Source organism: Mauremys mutica, chromosome 9 (genome assembly GCF_020497125.1).
Source record: "Mauremys mutica isolate MM-2020 ecotype Southern chromosome 9, ASM2049712v1, whole genome shotgun sequence".
NCBI classification, from domain to species: domain Eukaryota; kingdom Metazoa; phylum Chordata; order Testudines; family Geoemydidae; genus Mauremys; species Mauremys mutica.
This window is the reverse complement of record NC_059080.1, coordinates 84,349,030-84,369,283: the sequence shown is the minus strand read 5'-3', so window position 1 is coordinate 84,369,283 and position 20,254 is coordinate 84,349,030. Positions and strand designations below refer to the sequence as shown.

At 41.5% G+C, this 20,254-nt stretch overlaps 1 protein-coding gene across 3 annotated transcripts; it reads left to right on the top strand.

The window, feature by feature from the left end:
* The first annotated feature begins 1,653 nt into the window (after nt 1-1,653).
* On the top strand, nt 1,654-18,375 carry NMD3 (NMD3 ribosome export adaptor). 3 transcript variants are annotated; one of them, XM_045031158.1, is made up of 16 exons: nt 1,673-1,803; nt 1,996-2,054; nt 2,535-2,669; nt 3,116-3,212; nt 4,690-4,770; nt 6,322-6,450; nt 9,353-9,443; nt 9,673-9,751; nt 10,113-10,209; nt 11,752-11,869; nt 12,769-12,914; nt 13,842-13,954; nt 15,432-15,504; nt 16,171-16,277; nt 17,706-17,776; nt 18,156-18,375. In XM_045031158.1, the coding sequence occupies exons 2-16, from the start codon at nt 2,011-2,013 to the stop codon at nt 18,287-18,289; spliced, it is 1,515 nt and encodes a 504-aa protein (XP_044887093.1). In that variant the 5' UTR covers nt 1,673-1,803; nt 1,996-2,010; the 3' UTR covers nt 18,290-18,375. The 3 variants fall into 3 exon arrangements, with proteins under 3 accessions (XP_044887094.1, XP_044887093.1, XP_044887092.1); XM_045031159.1 differs by lacking the exon at nt 1,996-2,054 and having other exon boundaries at nt 1,654-1,803; XM_045031157.1 differs by lacking the exon at nt 1,673-1,803 and having other exon boundaries at nt 1,828-2,054.
* The last annotated feature ends 1,879 nt before the right edge of the window (nt 18,376-20,254 follow it).

Sequence of the window (20,254 nt, the reverse complement as noted above, 5' to 3'; positions counted from 1 at the left end):
GCAAATTTAACATAAGGATAATGCAAGTTACACCAAAACACATAACAGGTCTAGATTTCTAAAAAAATATAATTGAAAAAAAATGTATTTAATTTAAATTGACTTTTGAAAAGTAAGCCATCATGGGATAAGAGGGAAGTCCTCTCATGGATCAGTAACTGGTTAAAAGATGGGAAACAAAGGGTAGGAATAAATTATCAGTTTTCAGAATGGAGAGAGATAAATAGTGGTATCCCTGAGGGGTCGGTTTGGGACCATTACTGTTCAACATATTCATAAATGATCTGGAAAAATGGGTAAACAGTGAGGTGGCAAAATTTGCAGATGATACAAAACTATTCAAGATAGTTAAGTCCCAGGCAGACTGTGAAGAGTTACAACGGGATCTCACAAAACTGGGTGACTGGGCAACAAAATGGCAGATGAAATTCAATGTTGATAAATGCAAAGTAATGCACATTGGAAAACAATCTCAGGTATACATACAAAATTATGGAGTCTGAATTAGCTATTAACACTCAAGAAAGAGATCTTGGAGTCATTGTGGATAGTTCTCTGAAAACATTACTCAATGTGCAGCGGCAGTCAAAAAAGCAAACAGAATGTTGGGAATCATTAAGAAAGGGATAGACAGAAAATATCAGATTGCTTCTATATAAATCCATGGTACGTGCACACCTTGAATACTGTGTGCAGATCTCGTCACCCTATCCCAAAAAAAGATATATTGGAATTGGAAAAGGAACTGAGATGGGCAACTAAAATGATTAGGGGTATGAAACAGGAGGAGAGATTAAAATGACTGGGAATTTTCAGCTTGGAAAAGAGACGACTAAGGGGGGATATGATAGAGGCCTATAAAATCTTGACTGGTGTGAAGAAAGTGAATAAGGAAATGTTATTTAATCCTTCACATAACACAAGAGCTAGCAGTCACCCAATGAAATTAACAGGCAGCAGGTTTTAAAAAAAACAAAAGAAAGTACTTCTTCACACAACATAAAATCAACCCGTGGAACTCTTTGCCAGGGGATGCTGTGAAGACCAAAACTATAACAGGATTAAAAAAAAAGAACTAGATACATTCCTGGAGAATAGGTCCATCAGTGACTATTAGCCAGGATGGGGAGGGATGCAACACCATGCTCTTAGTGTCCCTAGCCTGTTTGCCAGAAGCTGGGAATGGGCAACAGGGGATGGATCACTTGATGATTACATGTTCTGTTCATTCCCTCTGAAGCACCTGGCCTTTCCCACTGTCAGAAGACAGGTTACTGGGCTATACGGACCATTGGTCTGACCCAGTATGACCATTCTTATGTAAAAATTAATTATAATAATAAAAATGTTTAGTACAGAAACTCCCCAACATAGTGACCTCTCAAGACAGCAACAATGTGAGATAACAACGTTGGCAAATAATGCATTTTAAAAATCTTGGCCTACTAGGAAACATATTTATATAAGTTTCCATTCCCAGTCACAAATCTAGCATTCTGGAGCAAAGTCACTAAAATATAGTTCAACAAACAAATGTTTATTTAACATGGAGTCTCCCCGCAGAACGCGGCCCCTTGGCTTTAACCGCAGGCTCCGCGGCCGCGGATTGGCTGAGAAACCGCCAGGGCAGGTCAGCTCCGCCTTGCTTGATGTAAACAACCATCGTCCCCGCCTCCGCCCTGTTCTCGCGGGACTTCGGCTCCGGCCGGGCCCGAGACCCCCAGCTCCGCCGGAGGGAGCCCGGAAGTTGCCGCTGAGCTGGGAAGGGCGGAGCGCAGCGCGTGCTCGTGGTAGCGGGTGCGGGTGAGTAAAGGGTCCCGCGCGCCGCGGGGTGGGGAGGGGCGCGGGATCGGCGGAGCGGGACCGGCCCGACACGACACGACACGTGTCTCCGCGTGGGCTGCCCCGGCACAGAGCCCCTGTAGGGCCCGCACACGCCGCCCCGGGCCTACCGGAGCCCCGCGCCCGCGCTGAGCCCGCTCTCCGCCCTCCCAGGAGCCGTGCCCGGACATGGAGTACATGAAGGAGCCGGTGGCCCCCAGCCAGGGGAACATGTAAGTGACGCGGGCCTGGCGCTGCCGGCGGGGCGGGGCGGGGCCGCGGGGGAGTTGTGGGGTCGGGTTGGTGAGGGCCGGAGAGAACTGCCCGGTCCCCGGAGCCCATAGCGAGGCCGGGAGGGAGGAAACGGAAGCTCGGACCTCTCTGAAATTCCCTGCGAGGGGAGCCCGTGGAGAAGAGCCACGAGTCGGGAATCCTTCCCCAACGCAGCCACCACAGGCGTCGCTCCCCTCTGGGGGGCTTGAGATGGGTTGGCTATTGGTCACTGACACCCTGGGGGGAGCTGGGTTTTCATTTCTGGCCAAACCCATGCAGCCTGCCAGACTAAGTGCACAGTGACAGGATGTATTGATGGGTGTCCTGGCTGGCAGCAGGCCGTCCTCCCATCACAGCATTTTTCTTTGCCCTTATACCTCTCACTGCCCCCAAGTATGGTGCTTATTTTTCATGTGTTAATTCTGCTTCATTTACTCAAGCCTGTGCTGCCAGTGTGGCATCCCAATCCCCCCAAACCCCGCGAACATGTGCGTGGCATGTTTACGAACTCAGGTGGATATCACAGAAGGAATCCCCAAACAAGTCATGGTTCACTTCTGCAAACAGTGTGAGAGGTATGGTATGATTACACTGTAGATTTTAGACTAATATGTCACTAAAATATGTTTAATTTGTGATATTTTCATGAATATCATAAGCAATGGTTAGAAATGACCAAGTTTATATTCATAGAATGCAAATGTCTGTTTTGACCTTATTTGGTACTTTTTTTTAATTATTATTTTGAAGGCTTTTCTTTTGCAGAAGCAATATTAGTGATTCTGGGACGCGGGACCACGTGTAGAAAAAAGTAGATGGCTTAAGTAATTTCTGAAGGAAAAAGTGGGCGGGGAAAAGTTCAAGTACTGTACCTCTGAAGTATATGGATCTTAATGTTTTCTTATGGAAGCACCAGTTTTGGGTTTATAGTAAACATTTGGTTTTGCTAAACCTAATAATGTTTGAAATAAACAGTGATCTCTGAATAATTTAAATCATTGAAAGTTTTCCCTTATCTCAGATATCTTCAGCCTCCAGGAACTTGGGTTCAATGTGCCTTAGAATCAAGAGAACTTCTTACTTTGTGTCTTAAAAAAATCAAAGCTTCGCTTAGTAAGGTTAGTCACTGAATTGCATTTGCACTGTATAAAATAAGATCTGATTAACTTGTATAGACTTTAGAACTTTCTGGGTAGTCAGTCACGTTTACTCCTACCCTATGTCAGCTGATTCATGTTAAAGATGGAGGGTGAAATCCTGACCTCATTGAGGTCAGTAGTAATGGGGGGGGTAGCACAGTGGTTTGAGCATTGGCCTGCCAAACCCAGGGTTGAGAGCTCAATCCTTGAGGGGGCCATTTAGGGATCTGGGGCAAAAAAAATAGTTGGGGATTGATTCTGCTTTGAGCAGGGGGTTGGACTAGATGACCTCCTGAGGTCCCTTCCAACCCTAATATTCTTTAAAAAAAAAAAATTATTCTAAAACTCCCATTGACTTGCACAAAGCCAGGATTTCACCCAGAGTTTGGCATTAGATCTGGCTAACACAAACAAAACACATCCCTAAAGAAAGCATTTAGTTACTGAAATTAATTTCCACTGTTTAAACCAAACAGATATATTATTATGCATTTGACAGTCATGTTAGTATTACCAGATATTGCAGGGGTGGGGAAACTTTTTGGCCCGAGGGCCACATTGGGATTGCAAAACTGTATGGAAGGCCAGGTAGGAAAGGCTGTGCTTCCCCAAACAGCCTGGCCCCAACCCCATATCTGCCCTCTCCCACTTCCTGCTCCAACCCCATCCACACTCCCGACCCCTGACAGACTCCCCGGGACTCCCACACCTATCCAACTGCCCCCTGTTCTCCCCCCCCGCTGAACCTCTGCCCCATAGAACTGCACCCCTCTCCTCCCCCCAGGCCTCCCTGCCCCCTTACCATGCCAGCCGCTGCCTGGCCGGAGCAGTGGGCCAGAGCGCTGGTGATGCGGCAAGCTGAGCTGCATGGGAGGGGCCAGGGGCTAGCTTCCCCAGCCAAGAGCTCAAGGGCTGGGCAGGACGGTCCCGTGGGCTGGATGTAGCCCGCGGGTCGTGGTTTGCCCACCTCTGAGATATTGGTTGGTCTTGTGCCAACACATCACAATTTGGACTAGGAAATAGACTGCTTAGGTTTTAACTCTATTTTATTTACTTGGTTAAATGTATACTAGTACACAGTAAAGTAACAATTTCAGTAAGCCTTTTTTACATTGCCAGTTATTTAAAAATCAGTTTGTTACTTGACAGTTTGCAGTGAAAAGCACAAATGGCAGCAGTAGTATTTCTATGTCAGTGGTTTTAGATAGAAGGAATTTTTTCCAAAGTAATTATGTGGAGGTGTAGCATGAATAATATTGATTGGGTTTGTTGTACTGCTAAGCATGGTTCTTAGACATCTTCCAGTCCTCAGTTGCTGATGGTGTACTTTGTAACTCATTACCTGAAGCTTGTGTTCTTAATGGTTAACTTTTCATGCTTTAAACATGCATGTTAGAGAGTCTGACAGGTTATCAACTATAGGATAATGAATAAGGCTCTCTGTTTCTACTGACAGGTGCGGCTGATTGAAGCAAGCTTTGTTTGGACTGAACCACATTCCAAGAGACTTAAGATAAAGCTGACAGTACAAAAAGAGGTAATCGAGATCCATTGCACCTCTTATAGGTTTTTTTCTAAGCACTATTTTAGGAAACAAATACAGTAGTGTACAGAAAGGCAATTCTCTGTTGGCTGGTAGAGGCAAAGCAAGTTTCAGAGGTTATTTGCTTATCTTGGAGGAAGATGCTGATTTCACTGTGCCTAAAGCCCACAAATGGAGCAGTATTGATAGTGGCCTGAGTCAGGCATTTTGCTTTCTCGGCTGCAGGGAGGAAAGGTAATCGGTATGCAGGCAGAGAAGTTTAATGAAAGATTCAACCTCCTAAAGAGGCAGTGTAACCGGGTGCGTCCGGGGCTCAACCCTCCGAGGGGAGGAGGGGAGCCACACCGGCCCGCTGGTCTCACGAGGGCTCTGCCCTGTCCCTTTAAGGCTAGACAGAGTCAGAGTCTATTAGGGCTCTGGCCTTTGGCTGCAAGGCGGAGCAGTAAACAGTACAAGGGAGCTCAGGCCTCTCGCAGCAGGGCTGAGCAATAAACAGTACAAGGGAGCTCAGGCCTCTCGCAGCAGGGCTGAGTAATGAGGTGAGGGGGATAACTGCCACCCGTAAGTGGGGTGGCAGGGGGGACACAGGCCCACCCACTCCACTGTGTCCCGGCCCGGGGCCCTAGGCAGCGGTCGTTACCGCTGACGGTCAGTGGGGATCCTGACCGCAACACACTGACATGGGTATTGTCTGGTCAGCAGCCTGACTGAGGTCAGCTGCCCCCGGGCCACTTCCAATATCCCCCTCAGGTCCTACCTGGTCCACGGCGTCCGGTCCCGGGAAGTCCCACTGCATGGGTTCCTCACAACCCGGGCTGGGGGGTAGATCTGGTAGTTCCTCGGGGAAGTCCGGCCAATTCTGCTCCGGGGGTTCCTCGGGGTAACAGCAAGGTAGCGGGGAAGTTCCTGGTGGCTCCTCCTCGTAGGTAGCGCGGGGAAGCTCCGGCAGGTCTTCCCAGTAGCGAGTGAGGGGGATCTCCAGGCAGCTGCCCTGGACTCCAGCAGCTTCTCCCTCAGGCAGGTCTGCTCCCCGCGGTGGCTGGGCGCTGACTGAGCTGGAGTGGCCGGCTTTTATCCTTCCAGGTCGCCGCCTGACCCTCTGAGGGGCGGGCTCACCGCTCTGTAGCCCCACCCCTTTCTGTGTCCGGGGCTCAACCCTCCCCGGGGAGGAGGGGAGCCACACCGGCCCACTACAGGCAGGTTTATAATAAAAAGGAAATTACCTGCTTGTGTTCAGAAGTTAACTTTTTGTTTTTTTAAACATGTTAAAATATTGTTTTATTTTCATTTTCTGAGTAATTATTTGGAAAATTGAGGTCTTTATAAAAGCATGACATTTATGTTCCTTGAACAGTACTGCTAACCTCTGTGCATAGCATAACAATGGCTGTCAAGTAATCTTGCTATACCAGTTACTTTGAACTATAATATACTAATTTTTGGTTGAATATTTGCATCAGTGGTGTAAACTATGAAATGGCACCATCTTCAACCAGAAGAAAGGAAATTTGTAATCATTCTTAAATTTTAAATTTGATTCTGCAGGTGATGAATGGAGCAATCCTTCAACAAGTGTTTGTGGTGGAGTATGTTGTTCAGCCTCAAATGTGTGATGACTGTCATAGAGTTGAAGCTAAGGATTTCTGGAAAGCAGTGGTTCAAGTCAGACAAAAGGTAAAAACAATACTAATATTCTTCAGTATCCGTCTAGTTCAGTAACCTGTCAGGTGACCAATACTGAATACCTTCTTTTGAAGCGTAAGCTTCTCACAATGCATCTGGCCAATAAAGGAATATTACAATCTGCAAAAATAAAGTGGAAATCTTTCCCTTGCCCCAGCCATTCTGTTCTCTGAAGCATGAACAGTAATGGCCCTTTTACGTTGTATCCCAATTAAAGTAACTGCAGATGTTTCACTAGCCTTCTTTGTGCTAGTCTGTATCCCCTCTTGGTCTTCTTTTTTCAAAATTAATCAATCTATGTTAGGAACTCTTACTCTCCTCTTATCCAAAACATGTAAGCCTATGCTTCCCAGTGAACGAAGCCAGTAGCTGGGAGACGGGTCTCATATAGACAGATAAACACCCTTCCCGATCTGCCTCTCTGGCTTGCATCTTCATGTGCCACGCAATATGCAATATTGACGTGCTTGGATGGAGGACTGGGGACTGAAGAGGCATGTTGAGATGATATTAGCTACTTACCCTCACCCACCCATAAGGAAAGGAGGGAGAAAACTCTGCTCCTCTCTGTTTCCAGCTCACCTGGCCTTGGGGGAAGGGATGAGAAAATCTGTTTCTTGGCCTAAAAGGGTGAGCATCAGAACTTAAAGTGAACATGAACCATCAATCTCATGCATATATAGTATATTGTGCACACACAAAATGTTCAAGAAACATTTTTAAAGTTGCAAAGTCAATCAGATATTTAGGAAATACCAGAATTAAGGTTGCCAGCCTTGTGTATATATGCTCCAAAGTATGGGGCCACCAGAGCTTTTGGAAAAAAAAAGGTCACCAGAATTACTTTAACATTGCCGAACTAGTTTTTCCCTTGCCTTGTTTTCGAAAATGACTGAACCCTTTTGGCTGAAATTGAAAAATAAAAATATATCGGCCAGAGGCAGGCTCTTGGCATGGAAGTTTCAGCCCAAACAGTAAAAGTCAGTGAAATTATAAGCCGCTAAAAACAGGGTCTTATAGTGGGAAGTGCTGGGCAATTTTAATAAGTGATGCCACCAGCCCCACCTGTAAGATAATGGTATTGAAATATTTTCCTTATTCTCCAGCCTCCTCCTAACATTAGCTGACCTCTTGTTTCCTTTTTTGACCCTAGCCATACAGTGAGCTAACACCTACATCTTTTTTTCCATACATCTAAAACTAATTCAGATATAGTGAGTGTCTGAGCATCTAAGTTGCACCTTCTCATATGTTTTATTTTGCACCTGTCTGGTGGGCATTTCATATGTCATTGTTAAGGCAGGTTATTCATCATGCTGTCACGGGTTGTTAACGAATTTTTCAATTTTTGCTTTTCTTAAACTTCACTGCAACTCACTGGTCATCTTGAGAGCCGCTAGTTTTTGTTTAAAAATATATGGTTTCTAACCATTTTGGTTGCAAAGGTAATCTTCTTCTAAACATGAAAATATAACATGATGCTGTCTTGCTACGTCCTACCAATATGTAGAGCTTCTCTAGAGGACGCACCTTTGCTTTATGTAAAAATTCTAAAACTTTGTAATGTAAAATGTGCTTTATTAAAATGAGACCTGATATATTTTTTAAGAATGTTTTTAGATTTTTCCTGCTTGAAAATAATGTTTAGGACACTTAATGTACTTGAAAAATTTCTCAGATTTTTTTTAACTGCATTTGTGACTTTCACTTTTTGCTAGGAAAAAGCAGCAGGAAGTGTTTTGTTTTACCGCAGTATTTTGCTTTGATCAACAGCCAGCTTCAGTCATTCTGTTGCTCAGACACTAATGGGTATGTCTACACTGCAGCTGGAACTGGGCCTTCCAACCAGGTATACAGACATGCTAAATCCACTCAATCTAGCTGTGCAGATGTTTCGTCATCAGTACAGTCCAGCCACCCAAATACTGACTGGGGGGTTGGGTGGGCTTGTACTCAGGCAGCTAGCCAGTGCCACAAATGTTCACATAATAGCGTCTGTGTCTACCCAGCCTGGCAGGCACGCTCCCAACTGCAAGTATTGTAGACGTACCCTTAGTTTTGTACAGTCCTTTTGTGATTCCTTACAGGTCTGCCTAAGACTTGATTAGTCTAAATAATCTTGTTCTTAGCAGACTGCCTGCTGGCAGTTTGCATCCTCTTGAAACTGTTTTGCTTCTAAACAGTGGAGAAAACACTTCCTAGACAATAATCTTTAAGCTATGCAGTGTTTGATAAGGTGATCAGATAGATAAACTAAACGTTTTAATAGCTTGGTTCTTATATATGTCCATATTTGCATTTCTTTTACCAGTATTCAAGTTCACCACTTGAGAAAAGGAAGTGAATGGGTGCATGCTACAATTTTAGTGCCATATAGCTCGTGGGGCTAGGTTTTTTTTGTTTTTGTTTTAATCATTTTGGGTTTTTAATATCAGTTAAATTAGTCCCATTAGAATTAGAAGGATGGGTTATTTATAATTGTTTAGGATCTAAGTTATTGAAAAATCAATATTACAGAAGCAAGATATAAGAGTAAATACGAAATAGAGGTTTAAAAGCAACACGGGAAGGCATAAATAAAGCAGTTGCTTGCACACTTATGTACATGTATGGTAAATTTTCAGTAGTTCTCTTGTAGTAAAGACTTTGTTCAGTGTCTAAGCTTATTCAGTTTCCCCATTTGTAATTTTGGGATAATGATACTGACCTCCTTTTGTAAAGTGCTTTGAGATCTACTGATAAAAAGCACTATATAAGAACTATGCATTATTATTACTATTTGTGCTTCAGTCGATCATTCCATGTTAATGGTTACCCTGTTGATGCATTTGCAGAATACTTGAAGGTTGTTAAATTTTCATAATGTAACCTTGATTTGACTTTTTAACTTTAGACTCTGCACAAAAAGACTTTCTACTATTTGGAACAATTGATTTTAAAACACAGGCTTCATCAAAATACTCTTCGGATCAAAGAGATTCATGGTAAGTGAAGTGGCTTGCCAATAATTACGTAAAATGACTGAAGTAATTGAATTTGGAAGTCTGTGTTAGACCTGAAAAATAAGTACTAGTATTCCATTTTTGTGCACATTGGTTACTTACAGAAATGATTTAGATGCCTAATTTTGAATATATAGCCCATTATTTTACGGTGAAAAATACTATATTGTACTTTAAATAGGTATCTTCATGTAGCTGTGTTTTCTTTAAGATGGCCTGGATTTCTATTACGGTTCAAAGCAACATGCCCAGAAGATGGTAGACTTTCTTCAGTGTACAGTTCCTTCCAGGTATTTTGCCATAGTTTATCACATTCTAACTCAGATTTTCAAGAGCTGTTGGAAAATTACTTTGTTGAACCTTTATCTTGAAAATCATATGTAAAGTGCAGAACCAGCAGTTCTCTGTTGTAATTACAAAAGACTCATCCCATCTAAGTCTCCAAATTTTTCCATCAGCTGAGACATCATGGAACCAACTCTTTTGTCCATTGTCCTGTTTTCCATGTTGTTCCTAGTTTTCTTGTGATATGAAGCCATATCTTTGCAAGTCTTTTTCTACTATGATATTTTGTGCTGATAATTCATTCTATCTTCTGTATATTTCTCATGCCTTGTTTTGCTTCTTTAAAGTTTTACTTATGTTTTTTAGATCAAAATCATCCCAGCGTTTGATTTCTCATGATATTCATAGCAATGCCTACAATTACAAAAGCACTTTCTCTGTGGAGATTGTTCCAATATGCAAGGTAACTTCCCTTTATTTTATTAATATTTTTATTTTTAAGGGATAAAATATATTACCAACTTACAATGGCTGTAATTTACATTTTTGATCATTAGAAGCCCAATGTGCAACATATTTGTATAATTGCATCAAAAGCAAAACCAATCCACCTCAAAATTTACATGCCAGATTTCATCCCATGGTAGAATTTGACTGCAAAATTTGGTGCACAATCGCTTGAAGTGTTTGAGAGAGATAATGGCTTGAGAATTTCCCTGTTCACTTTCAGAGATCTTCCAAACTGAGGTTTTGGCTCATATCACTGAAAAGCAGATTTACCTATAACCTTCAAAGTGCACCTCTGTTCTGTATTGCTTAACACGTAAAAATGCTTTTTTTTTGCTGGCTTTCGAGAGGGTTCTGATATACTAGCACTTATGTAATAACACCTTTAAATATTAAAGTAAATGCATATCCCAGTGCACTTAAAACATATCCTTGTGTTTCCATGCATTATATATTCATTTGCACTTCTTTGATTTACGTGTTGAAAGTTTGCTTGACCCAAATGAAGATGACCATTAGCAACAGTAATGGTTGTCAGGGTGTCATGTGGGTTTGTCTCAGTCCAGTAGCAGGAGAAGCAAAATATAGGCAAAATTTCTGGGAAAGTTTGAAAAAAAAAAAAAATACAACTGCACCCAAGTGTGAAAAGCTCTTCTGGGCAGGGATAGTGTTGGTATGTGTTTATACTGAGCCTAGCACAGTGGGGATTTAATGAGATTTTGATTAGCCCTTTTGGGTACTACTACAATAATTATATTAAAAATGGGGGTGGTTATCTGTAGATAATTGAGATCTGTGTTTTAGACAATTTGTCTGAAAATGTATCCAAAATGTATAGCCTAGTCATTTGGGTAGTGAAGAAAAATATTGCTGCTCACAAATTGAGCCCTGCTGAATATGTACTATAGTTAATTAGTGTAAAACATCTTTTCCACCTTTGAGCATTTTTACTAATTTAGGAGACTGAGACCCGCACTACTGACTTCTTATCAGTACTTTATATCCTGAGAAAACTTAATTAATGTTAATCCCTGAAAAAGTAAAGAATGATCCCCTGGAGAAACCTTAAAATCAGAATATGGTACAACTTTATCTTTCCTCAAGTTCACAGAAATAGCCAAAACTTTCTGATAAGTAGGAGAATCATGCAAAGTGCACTATGCAGATGGACAATGTCTTCCTCATTTGTTCAACTGAAGGGTGGGGAAAATGGCTTTGCGCTGGAACGAAAAAGCTACTTTCTTACCAAGTGTCAAAATTTTGCCAGGGGAACATTAGAAACTCACTTCTCAGCCACACAGTATTGTGGAAGTAGATTTCCCCTCATCCTCTTCCCCCCGCCAGTTGTTTGTTCATAGCATCTATGTTTAATGGTGATAGTGATTGCTCTCAAACTCAATTTAAGGACTTGTTTTAAAAAAGTTTTAGTACTTTGCTAAAAATCTAATATAACTAAGCAAGAAAACAAATGTGTGCAATTTTGTCTGTTGCTGCACAGGACAGTGTTGTATGTCTGTCTCCAAAACTGGCACAGAGCCTTGGGAATATGAGCCAGATTTGTGTGTGCATCAGAGTAACAAGTACTGTCCACCTCATTGATCCCAACACTCTGCAAAGTAAGTTGCGGGAGGAGAGTTATTCTTTTTTCCCTTGAGAGTTAATCCTGTTGTCTAGTAGTAATTCTTCTGTTGGCATTGTTCCTGATACACATCTTGTATTTGAGACCTTAATTTTGAAAGATTAAATCAGTCTTCTCACTGCCAAACAAATTAATGGCAAACTAAGAAATTGACCTCTTAGCCCCTGAATTCTCTACTATCGTATACAAAATATACCACAAATTAAAGAATTACAGACGGGGTCCTTGCAGAGGCTGTCTGGATGATTCTTTCCTTTTGTCACCTTGCTGTGCCACGTAAGCCATGTCTACTTTAGAAAGGGTTTATTGTTATAGTTCTACTGGCCAACTCTGATAGTTGAGTTCTTATATTGCCAGTGTAGTTTTATACCAGAACATTAGGGGTTTTGCCAGCACTTTTTAAGTGTAGACTAGGCCTTAGTCTATCATAGACATATATTCCTTTAGAATTAAGATGGAGGTACGGAATGCTAACTAACTTGTGACTCAGGCCAGGTCTGCACGAAGAGCGCTTTGCGGGAATAGCAATATCAGTATATTTTCCCAGCAAAGCATTCCTAGTGTGGGTGTAGCTTATTCCTGTCTTCTCTTCCCTTCCCCTCCTAACAAAATAAGCATACTGGCAAAAGTACAGTTTTGTTGGTATAACTGCATCTAAACTAGGGACTCTTGTCAGATCACACCCTGATTTTGACAATGCTACGTCAGCAGTAGTTTATAGTGTACATCTGGCCTCAGTGCGTCTACTCTGTTGACGTGTAATATAACTGATCATTTGGCAGTTGCCTTGATTTTTGGCTTAGTAATGCATATTGTATATGTGGAGTCTGAAAGCAATTTTCCTTTGCCCACAAAGGTCTGTATTTGCTCTTTCAGTTGCTGACATTGATGGAAACACTTACTGGCGTCACCCTTTCAATAGCTTGTTCCATCCAAAGCAGTTGGAGGAGTTCATTGTAATAGATATCACCAGGGTCCAAGAGAGAAAACAAGGTGCAGGTGCAGGGATGAGATCAAACAAAGTAAGAGTTAATTTGCCTTATTTAACACTTTTGGAAACCTGGTTCCTTGTCTGGAATTCTGTTTTGGCTCACTCCATGTTAAAAAGCAAACTGCACATTTTTCCAAATGTATCCAAAAATTTTCTAACTGTTAGCTAGTGAAGCCCTCCCCTAAGAAAAGTGCAATGCATCATTCTCATTGATTGGGAATTGCATACACATCACATGAATTCCCTTTTCAAAAATTACTTTGCTTCAAAATGAAGTTTAAAATTTGATTTTGTTATAAGCTTCTTACTCTTAAGTTAATATTTTTAGGTCAAAATTTAGTAATGAAGCATTTTATGCATTCCAACACTTAGAGGATTGTGGATACCAAGTATGATTATTTATAACTAAATGAACCATATTTGACGAATATCTTGACAAATATTCCACCTGATTGCCTCGATCAAATTAGTACTAGGGACGGGTGTTCAGAAGTCCTTTCACCTCTTACTAGTTTATTACAGATCGTGTAGCAGTTGTTCTTTCTTAATAACACAAGACTGTGTGGCTTGGCACTGTGTCCTACTTAGAGACTTCTATGTAACAATGCCTAACCTTTGGTTTGCTGCTCTAAGTTGTTATATTTCCTTACCAAACAATATTGCTTGTTCCAAAAACTCTGTGGTACATAACAAAGTAAAAACAATCCTTTATTTATAGGAGGAAATCTAAATGGGATCTGTGAAAATTTCCCATTGTTTCCATTTGTTTGTCTTCAGTAAAAAGGCAATCATTAACTATAAGAAAATGGAAATAGAAGTTGGATACAGAAAAAGCCAGTATTATTACTGATGCAATATCAAATGATACATAGTACAGCAATAAAAGTGTTTTAATTGTGCAGCAGCAAATGTAATGAGATGCAGATAGTTTCAAAAATGTTTATTTCCATTTCTCAAGCACACTCTTGCTGAAGCCTGGGTACAGAAAACCTCAGAGATGAATACAGATCATCAGTATTTCTGCCGCACTCACTTGGGTCACCTTCTAAATCCAGGAGACCTAGTCGTGGGGTTTGTATTGATATATGCTATTTTCAATCAATATTTGATTGCCTGAGACAGATCTTGCAGGTTAATAAAATCTCAACTTCCTGTAACACTGACCCCAAAGTTACAGGGCATTTGGGACAGGAAAGATCTTGTAATTGTGTCATTGTGGAAAAGGGTTTTGGGTTGGTAGGAGAAGAGAGGTGGCTTCTGTTTTTAAAGTGTCCGTTTAAACCAGTGGTTCTCAAACTGTGGATCAGGACCCCAGTGTGCAGGGCTACCCAGTGGATTCAGGGAGCCTGGGGCAAAACAATTTCGGGGAGCCCCTTCCATAAAAAAAAGTTGCAATGCTATAGAATAGTATATTCTCATGGGGGCCCCTGCAGGGCCTGGGGCAAATTGCCCCACTTCCCCTCTCCCCCCCCCCCCCGGGTGGCCCTGCCATTGTGGGTTGCAACCCTGTTTTAATGGGCTCACCAGGGCTGGCATTAGACTTACTGAGGCCCAGGGCCAAAGCCTGAGCCCTGAGTGGCAGGGCTCGGACTAAATCCCTGGGTGGCGGGGCTCAAGTTACAGGCCCCCTGCCAGGGGTGGAAGCCTTGGGCTTCAGCTTCCGCCCACCCACTCGGAGTGACAGGGCTCAGGCTTCGGTTCCCCCTCCTGGGGTCGTGTAGTAAGTTTTGTTGTCACACAGGGATTGCAGGGCAATGAAGTTAGAGAAGCCCTGGTCTAAACCAAAACTTGTAAAAATGGCACTCAGTACTGCTGCCTGTGCATGTTCAGAATTGAATCTAATTACTGTTTTTCCACTTTTTGCTATGATTAGAGCTGAAGAGCTAGCACAGCTGTGGGAAGCTGATCTGGATTCAGCTCAGGCTCATGCTTTACCAACAGAATTGTGAACTGTTCTAATTTCAAAATTAGAAGTGACAGAAAATATGAGGGTGGAGAAGAGGCCCTTAGACATGGCCAGGAAGAGGTCATTGGTGACCTTAATGAGAGAAGTCTCTATGGCATGGAGGGACAGAAGGCAGATTGGAATGGGGTCAGTCAGCTAGCAGTCAGAGTCAAAGCAATGAGTGTATAGAATGCACATATGACAAACGCACTGCTTAGACTTCAGGGGCCGGGGGCAGGTTAAGATGCCATGGCAGTGACATGTTCAAAGACCAAGTATGTTGGAGTATGTCAGAAGTCAAGAGGGGATGGAGACAACAGAACAGGTTGAAGGGTATGCTCTGCAGCTTGATAGCATGTCATGTACTTGGTGGGGGTGTGTGTGTGATGTATCTTAGAATGTAAAGAGTTCAACTTGTTTATCAAGGATGCTTAGTAGCATGGATTTTCTTCCCTGTTGTGTAACATTACTTCTTTCTGGAAGTATTGTCTCTTTTGTATGAACTATAACATTGTAATTATATTATGTTTCTTCTTGGAAGTATAAAACATGAAAGGTTAAATGTTCAAGCTATTAAGCGTGTTGTAAATATCTTCCTTTTAGATTTGACTTGGCCAATTGTAACCTCAATGACGAATTTGCAAATAAGATGAACCCACACAATGTTCCTGATGTGGTAAGGTCCTGGAGTCTCCTTTCTTGTAGAGAAGTTTGTTTCTTGTGCATTATTGAAGATGAGTACGTTATGGTCTATAAAATGTATGTTGTAGTCCTAGCCTAAAAATCATGGGAAACAAGGTATTAGCACCAGCATCCTGGTCAAATTCCAGTTTTGGAAATTATATTCTGGCTGTTTAAATTTTCCCTGATGTTTTGATTGGCTTTCTTTCTGAAAGACTTGCACTAGCTCAAACAGGAATTAATTCAAGGAAGTCCTGTGGCCTGTGTTATGCAGAAGGTTAAATTGGATGATCACAATTATCCCTTCTGCTTTTCTGGATCTGTAGTATCCATTTCCTTCCCTAAACTATTTGTGTCCTATCTGTGCTATGCAAACGCTGTACTGTTCCTCCCATACACATATATAGCTTGGAAAGGACTTTGGGAGCCCTTTGTATGACAAGCACTATATAAATAGTGTCAGAACTTCACTATTCAGGCTCAGTGAGGTGCCTGACTCAATCCTTTTATTCACAGCTGAGGTACAGCTTTCCCTTGCTGCCCTCTTGTGACCAATTATAATATTGCAGAATCCACAATGCAGTATAATTCCTTGGTTCATAGATCCAAAGAATGTTAGTGTTTTTCTGGAAGTTGGTCTAAAATGATATCTTCTGTGTAGGTATTAATAAAGAAGAGTTATGACCGCATTAAACGCCAGCGTCGTAGAAACTGGAAACTGAAAGAGCTGGATAGGGACAAAGAAGGCATGGATACAGACGATGAAAGGTTTGGTTTCTGCTCAGTAACTTTTCCCCTTGAACCCTCTGTGCAGGCTCCAGTAATGGGTAGCATTTCTCAATCTCTCCTGAGCACGAACTAGATCTAGTACCATTATCTGATCTAAAGGGTATCCAGAAAAAGTGGAGACACCACTCATCCTTCTTCCTCCTCCTCCACCACTCCTCCTCCTTCTTCCACACAACTGGCACTCCATAAGGGGGAGTGCATGCTTACCATATCAGAGGATGGCTCAGCAGGTCTGGTCTCCCTGCATTCTAGGGAGAGGTATAGCTCTTCACTGCTCCCTACTGCAGGGAGTGCCTTAAAGACACAATTTAGCCCTGAGTGCTTAGAGTGAAATCTCATCCCGCTTTTGACTGCTTTGTGAAATTGCAGGGGAGATTGATATTTGAGACAATATAGAAACACTTTCTTGAATTTTGCCCACAATCTTACAGCCCTTACTAAAGGTTACACAATATAAGCATTGACTACAAAGACTTATATATATAAAATTATATTTTTTTTTAAAAAAAAGCTGGAATCATTAGAGTGAGTGGTGTCACAGACCACATGTCTGTGGGACAACCAATTATACATTAAGCTGTCTGAAGAGACCTCTGCAAGGGAGAGGAAACGTTTGTCATTATGTTCAGTAACAAATTATATATGACAGCTGACTGACTAATGCCTAACTGACTGGAAAATGGAAGCAAAAGATCAGAGTTAAATTGGAATGTAAAAGCTGCGGAATATTAGTGGCATACTATAAACTATACAAAGACTGAATTACAAAGAAGGGGATGTTATAAGAGCGTGTGTCTGAGGAACCAAATCCTGGAATGATTTCTTGGTGTGCAATGCTTCCCTACACTTCATGGGCCTTACGGGGAGCAAAGAAGTGAGATGTAGAGCACTTAAGTAATAAGTGCTGACAGCACGCCCGAGACATAAAATAAGTGCCTCAAACCCATGCAAGAAGAAGGGCTGTGGTCAGTGAGTCCATGCCTACCCTTCTCCCCTAATCCTAAAGTTTTGTGTCTGTTTTTTAACACATTTAGGGTAGTGGAGTTAGGGCTCTGCCAGTTGTTCACTGGTCCCCACAGGACCCATAGAAATATAAGCAGCTCCTCCTTGAATTTTTTTAATCTGTACTTGAAGCACATAGCTGCAACTTCTACAAAATGTAAATATTCTCAGTGTATAATAAAAAAAGCACTTATTAACTCATGAAGTTTTCTGAGTAAGTCTCTCCCTGCCCATCCCCATTGGGGTTTTTACCTGCAGTAGAGTTTCACCTCTAGGATTGGCCTTAACTAGTTATCTGGCATGACTCAGTTTGGATTCCACTGGGCTGCTAGCCTGCCAGACTCCAGACTTTGCATAATTCTAAAGGAAGAGTTAATGTAGTCAATTGAGTTTGTTGCTTTTTAGGCAGTACCAGGACTTCCTTGAAGATCTTGAAGAAGATGAGGCAATTAGAAGGAATGTCAATATTTATAAAGGTAAACTTTCCTGAACCATGTAACTGTGCATAACACTTGTGACTTCAGATTTTATTTAGCTTCTGGTAATTCAGAAGGATTTGAATGCTCAGGGTAAAGTGACATACACTTGAAAGAATGCATATTACTTGAGGTCATAATGTCAATAGATATTTTACAGCCTTTGATTACTATGTGCTCATGTTTTGTATTTGCAACAAAGGTAGGATTGGAATGGAAGTCTAATTTGGAAAAAATACTGTTGTGGGAAGGATTTGGTCTATAATTCAGCACCCTGTATGAAAGTGACAGGGTGTATTATTGATGTACTAGCTTTAAGCTATCAAATTTCTTGGAGCTATTATTTCCTTATTTGGTTTTTCTTGTTTTGGTTTTTTAGATTCAAAAATTCCAGTGGAAAGTGATACAGATGATGAAGGTGCTCCACGAATCAGTCTGGCTGAGATGCTAGAGGATCTCCATATCTCCCAGGATGCCACAGGGGGGGAGGGTTCTGATATGATGACACAATAAGGATATGCATTAGTAAATGCAATCAGTGTACTCTCTTGAGAAGAAATATCCTGCACAGAAATAAATGTAATGAACTGTTAAACTAATCGTAGACATTCATGTAGTCTTGTGAATATGAAAGGCTATGCACGTAAACCCTTCTTACCCATAAATAAGATTGTGTGCTATACAAACTGCTGATGGGGATCAGATTTAGTAAAATCAAACTCCTGATGAAGGTGTCACAACATAAGGCTTGCAAATTTTTCAGACATTCTCCTGCAGCCTTCTCCCTATAACTTCTGCAATGTGAGTGCAAGCTGAAACTGCAGGTGTATTCCACAGGATTGTCAGGTGGTTCAGATGCAAAATTAGTCAAAAGCAATGGGATCTGTTCCTGATACTGCCAGACCTTCTGTAGCTTCCTCTCTTGTAAAAGAGACAATCTTCTTCACAGGAGAGGAGTTACCAAGCAAATCTAGCCTAAGTGCTTTAAAGTCTTAGAATGGAAGATGCTGAATAAATTCATGTTACAGTATTTCTCGTAAATACAAGTACATGGTTTGTTCCTCTAGTAAAGAAGCTATACATACAAGTGTGCATAAAATCCTTATGTAAAATAATATGTAAGTCAGTTGCCAGTACAGCCCTCTGAATCACAAAGGGTAGCCACCCTTGCTTGTTGTGGGATATACTGCATTATCCTAAATGCCAGTGTCAGTGGGTTAATTTAACATGAATAAATATCTCCAATTGTGAATCTTACATTTGAAACTGTTAGAACTCTGAACATTTCTTATTAGCAAATAACTCAATATATTAACAAAATGTCCCTGTCAACTGTTACTTGCTTAATTAAGTTTTAACACCAAAGAGAGCACGGTCAAAATGTGCAATCATTTTGATATAACAGAATATTAAATATTGACATCCTTCAGGTTTTTGTTTTGTTTTACTGCAGAAGGGTTGGTGGAATAGAAGCTTTACTGAATTGCATGAGAGCTTTCAGGTTTGGCAAATGTATAATTTTATTGTATAGAAAGGATAAACCTATACAGTGCTGCAAAACCAGTCTTGCCCCTATATTTTTAACTCTTCTAAAAAGATGCATGATAACTAGAAGGTGAAGTAAGGAATAAACTCTCTCTCCTTGCTTCACAGTGTAAAAGTTAAACGAGGTAGAAAATTAAACGTATAGTGTCAATTCAATAGTGGATATAGTCTCCAATGGTATCATACATAGCATAGGAATTGGATTTAGGGGGTGTGGACTGTTCCTTCCTACATGTATTTTTGTGATAATGTACAAGATTGAAACACAGAAGACAGGCACGACTGAGGTCCAACCAAAGCGTGCCTCTCTCAAGCTTAGGTAATAGTTTGTCATGAAGACCCTCAACTTTGCTAGCTTCTCTGGGATTGAAGGAAAGATTAAAAAGTCCCTGACATGAGGTTAGACACTGCCATGTGAACAAGAATTCCTATACTTAATCCTATAATCCAGTTTACACTTCAAGCCCCTGTCCTGTGGGACAGCTAACTTACAAATACTGCTTCCCTCCTCCTCCTCCTGCATGGGATCACGTAAGCCTGGTACATAGGTGCACAAAGCATCCATCATTTCTACTGTGCATGGGGATGCAGCCCCAGTTATGACAGGTGCACTTTCTGGCTGTGCGTGCCAGTTTGGAAATCCAGGAGTTCCTTGAATCTACTCTTGATTGACAGTTTCTCCTTTGTCCTCCCAGACATGCAGAAAGCTATAGGCCACAACAATGCAGGTAACATTGATAACCCTGGTATCCAAACAGTTATGAAGGCCCAGCCAACAGGATTTCAATCTGTCAAATGCACATTCAACTAACATCTTACAGGTAGTAGAACTTCCTTTTCCCAAGCCTGTTGCAGTCAGGTTCAGAAGCCATGGCTTGGGCCGTAATTTGTCACAGCATTATTTTTTTTAAATAAAAAATCATGGAGCAGTCA

Excerpts from the sequence above, each read along its gene's own strand:
- NMD3 (XM_045031158.1), top strand. The coding sequence starts at position 2,011 with ATGGAGTACATGAAGGAGCCGGTGGCCCCCAGCCAGGGGAACAT. Across the intron at positions 12,915-13,841 it reads CAGGGATGAGATCAAACAAA|CACACTCTTGCTGAAGCCTG; the intron begins GTAAGAGTTAAT and ends CCATTTCTCAAG. Across the intron at positions 17,777-18,155 it reads GAATGTCAATATTTATAAAG|ATTCAAAAATTCCAGTGGAA; the intron begins GTAAACTTTCCT and ends TTGGTTTTTTAG.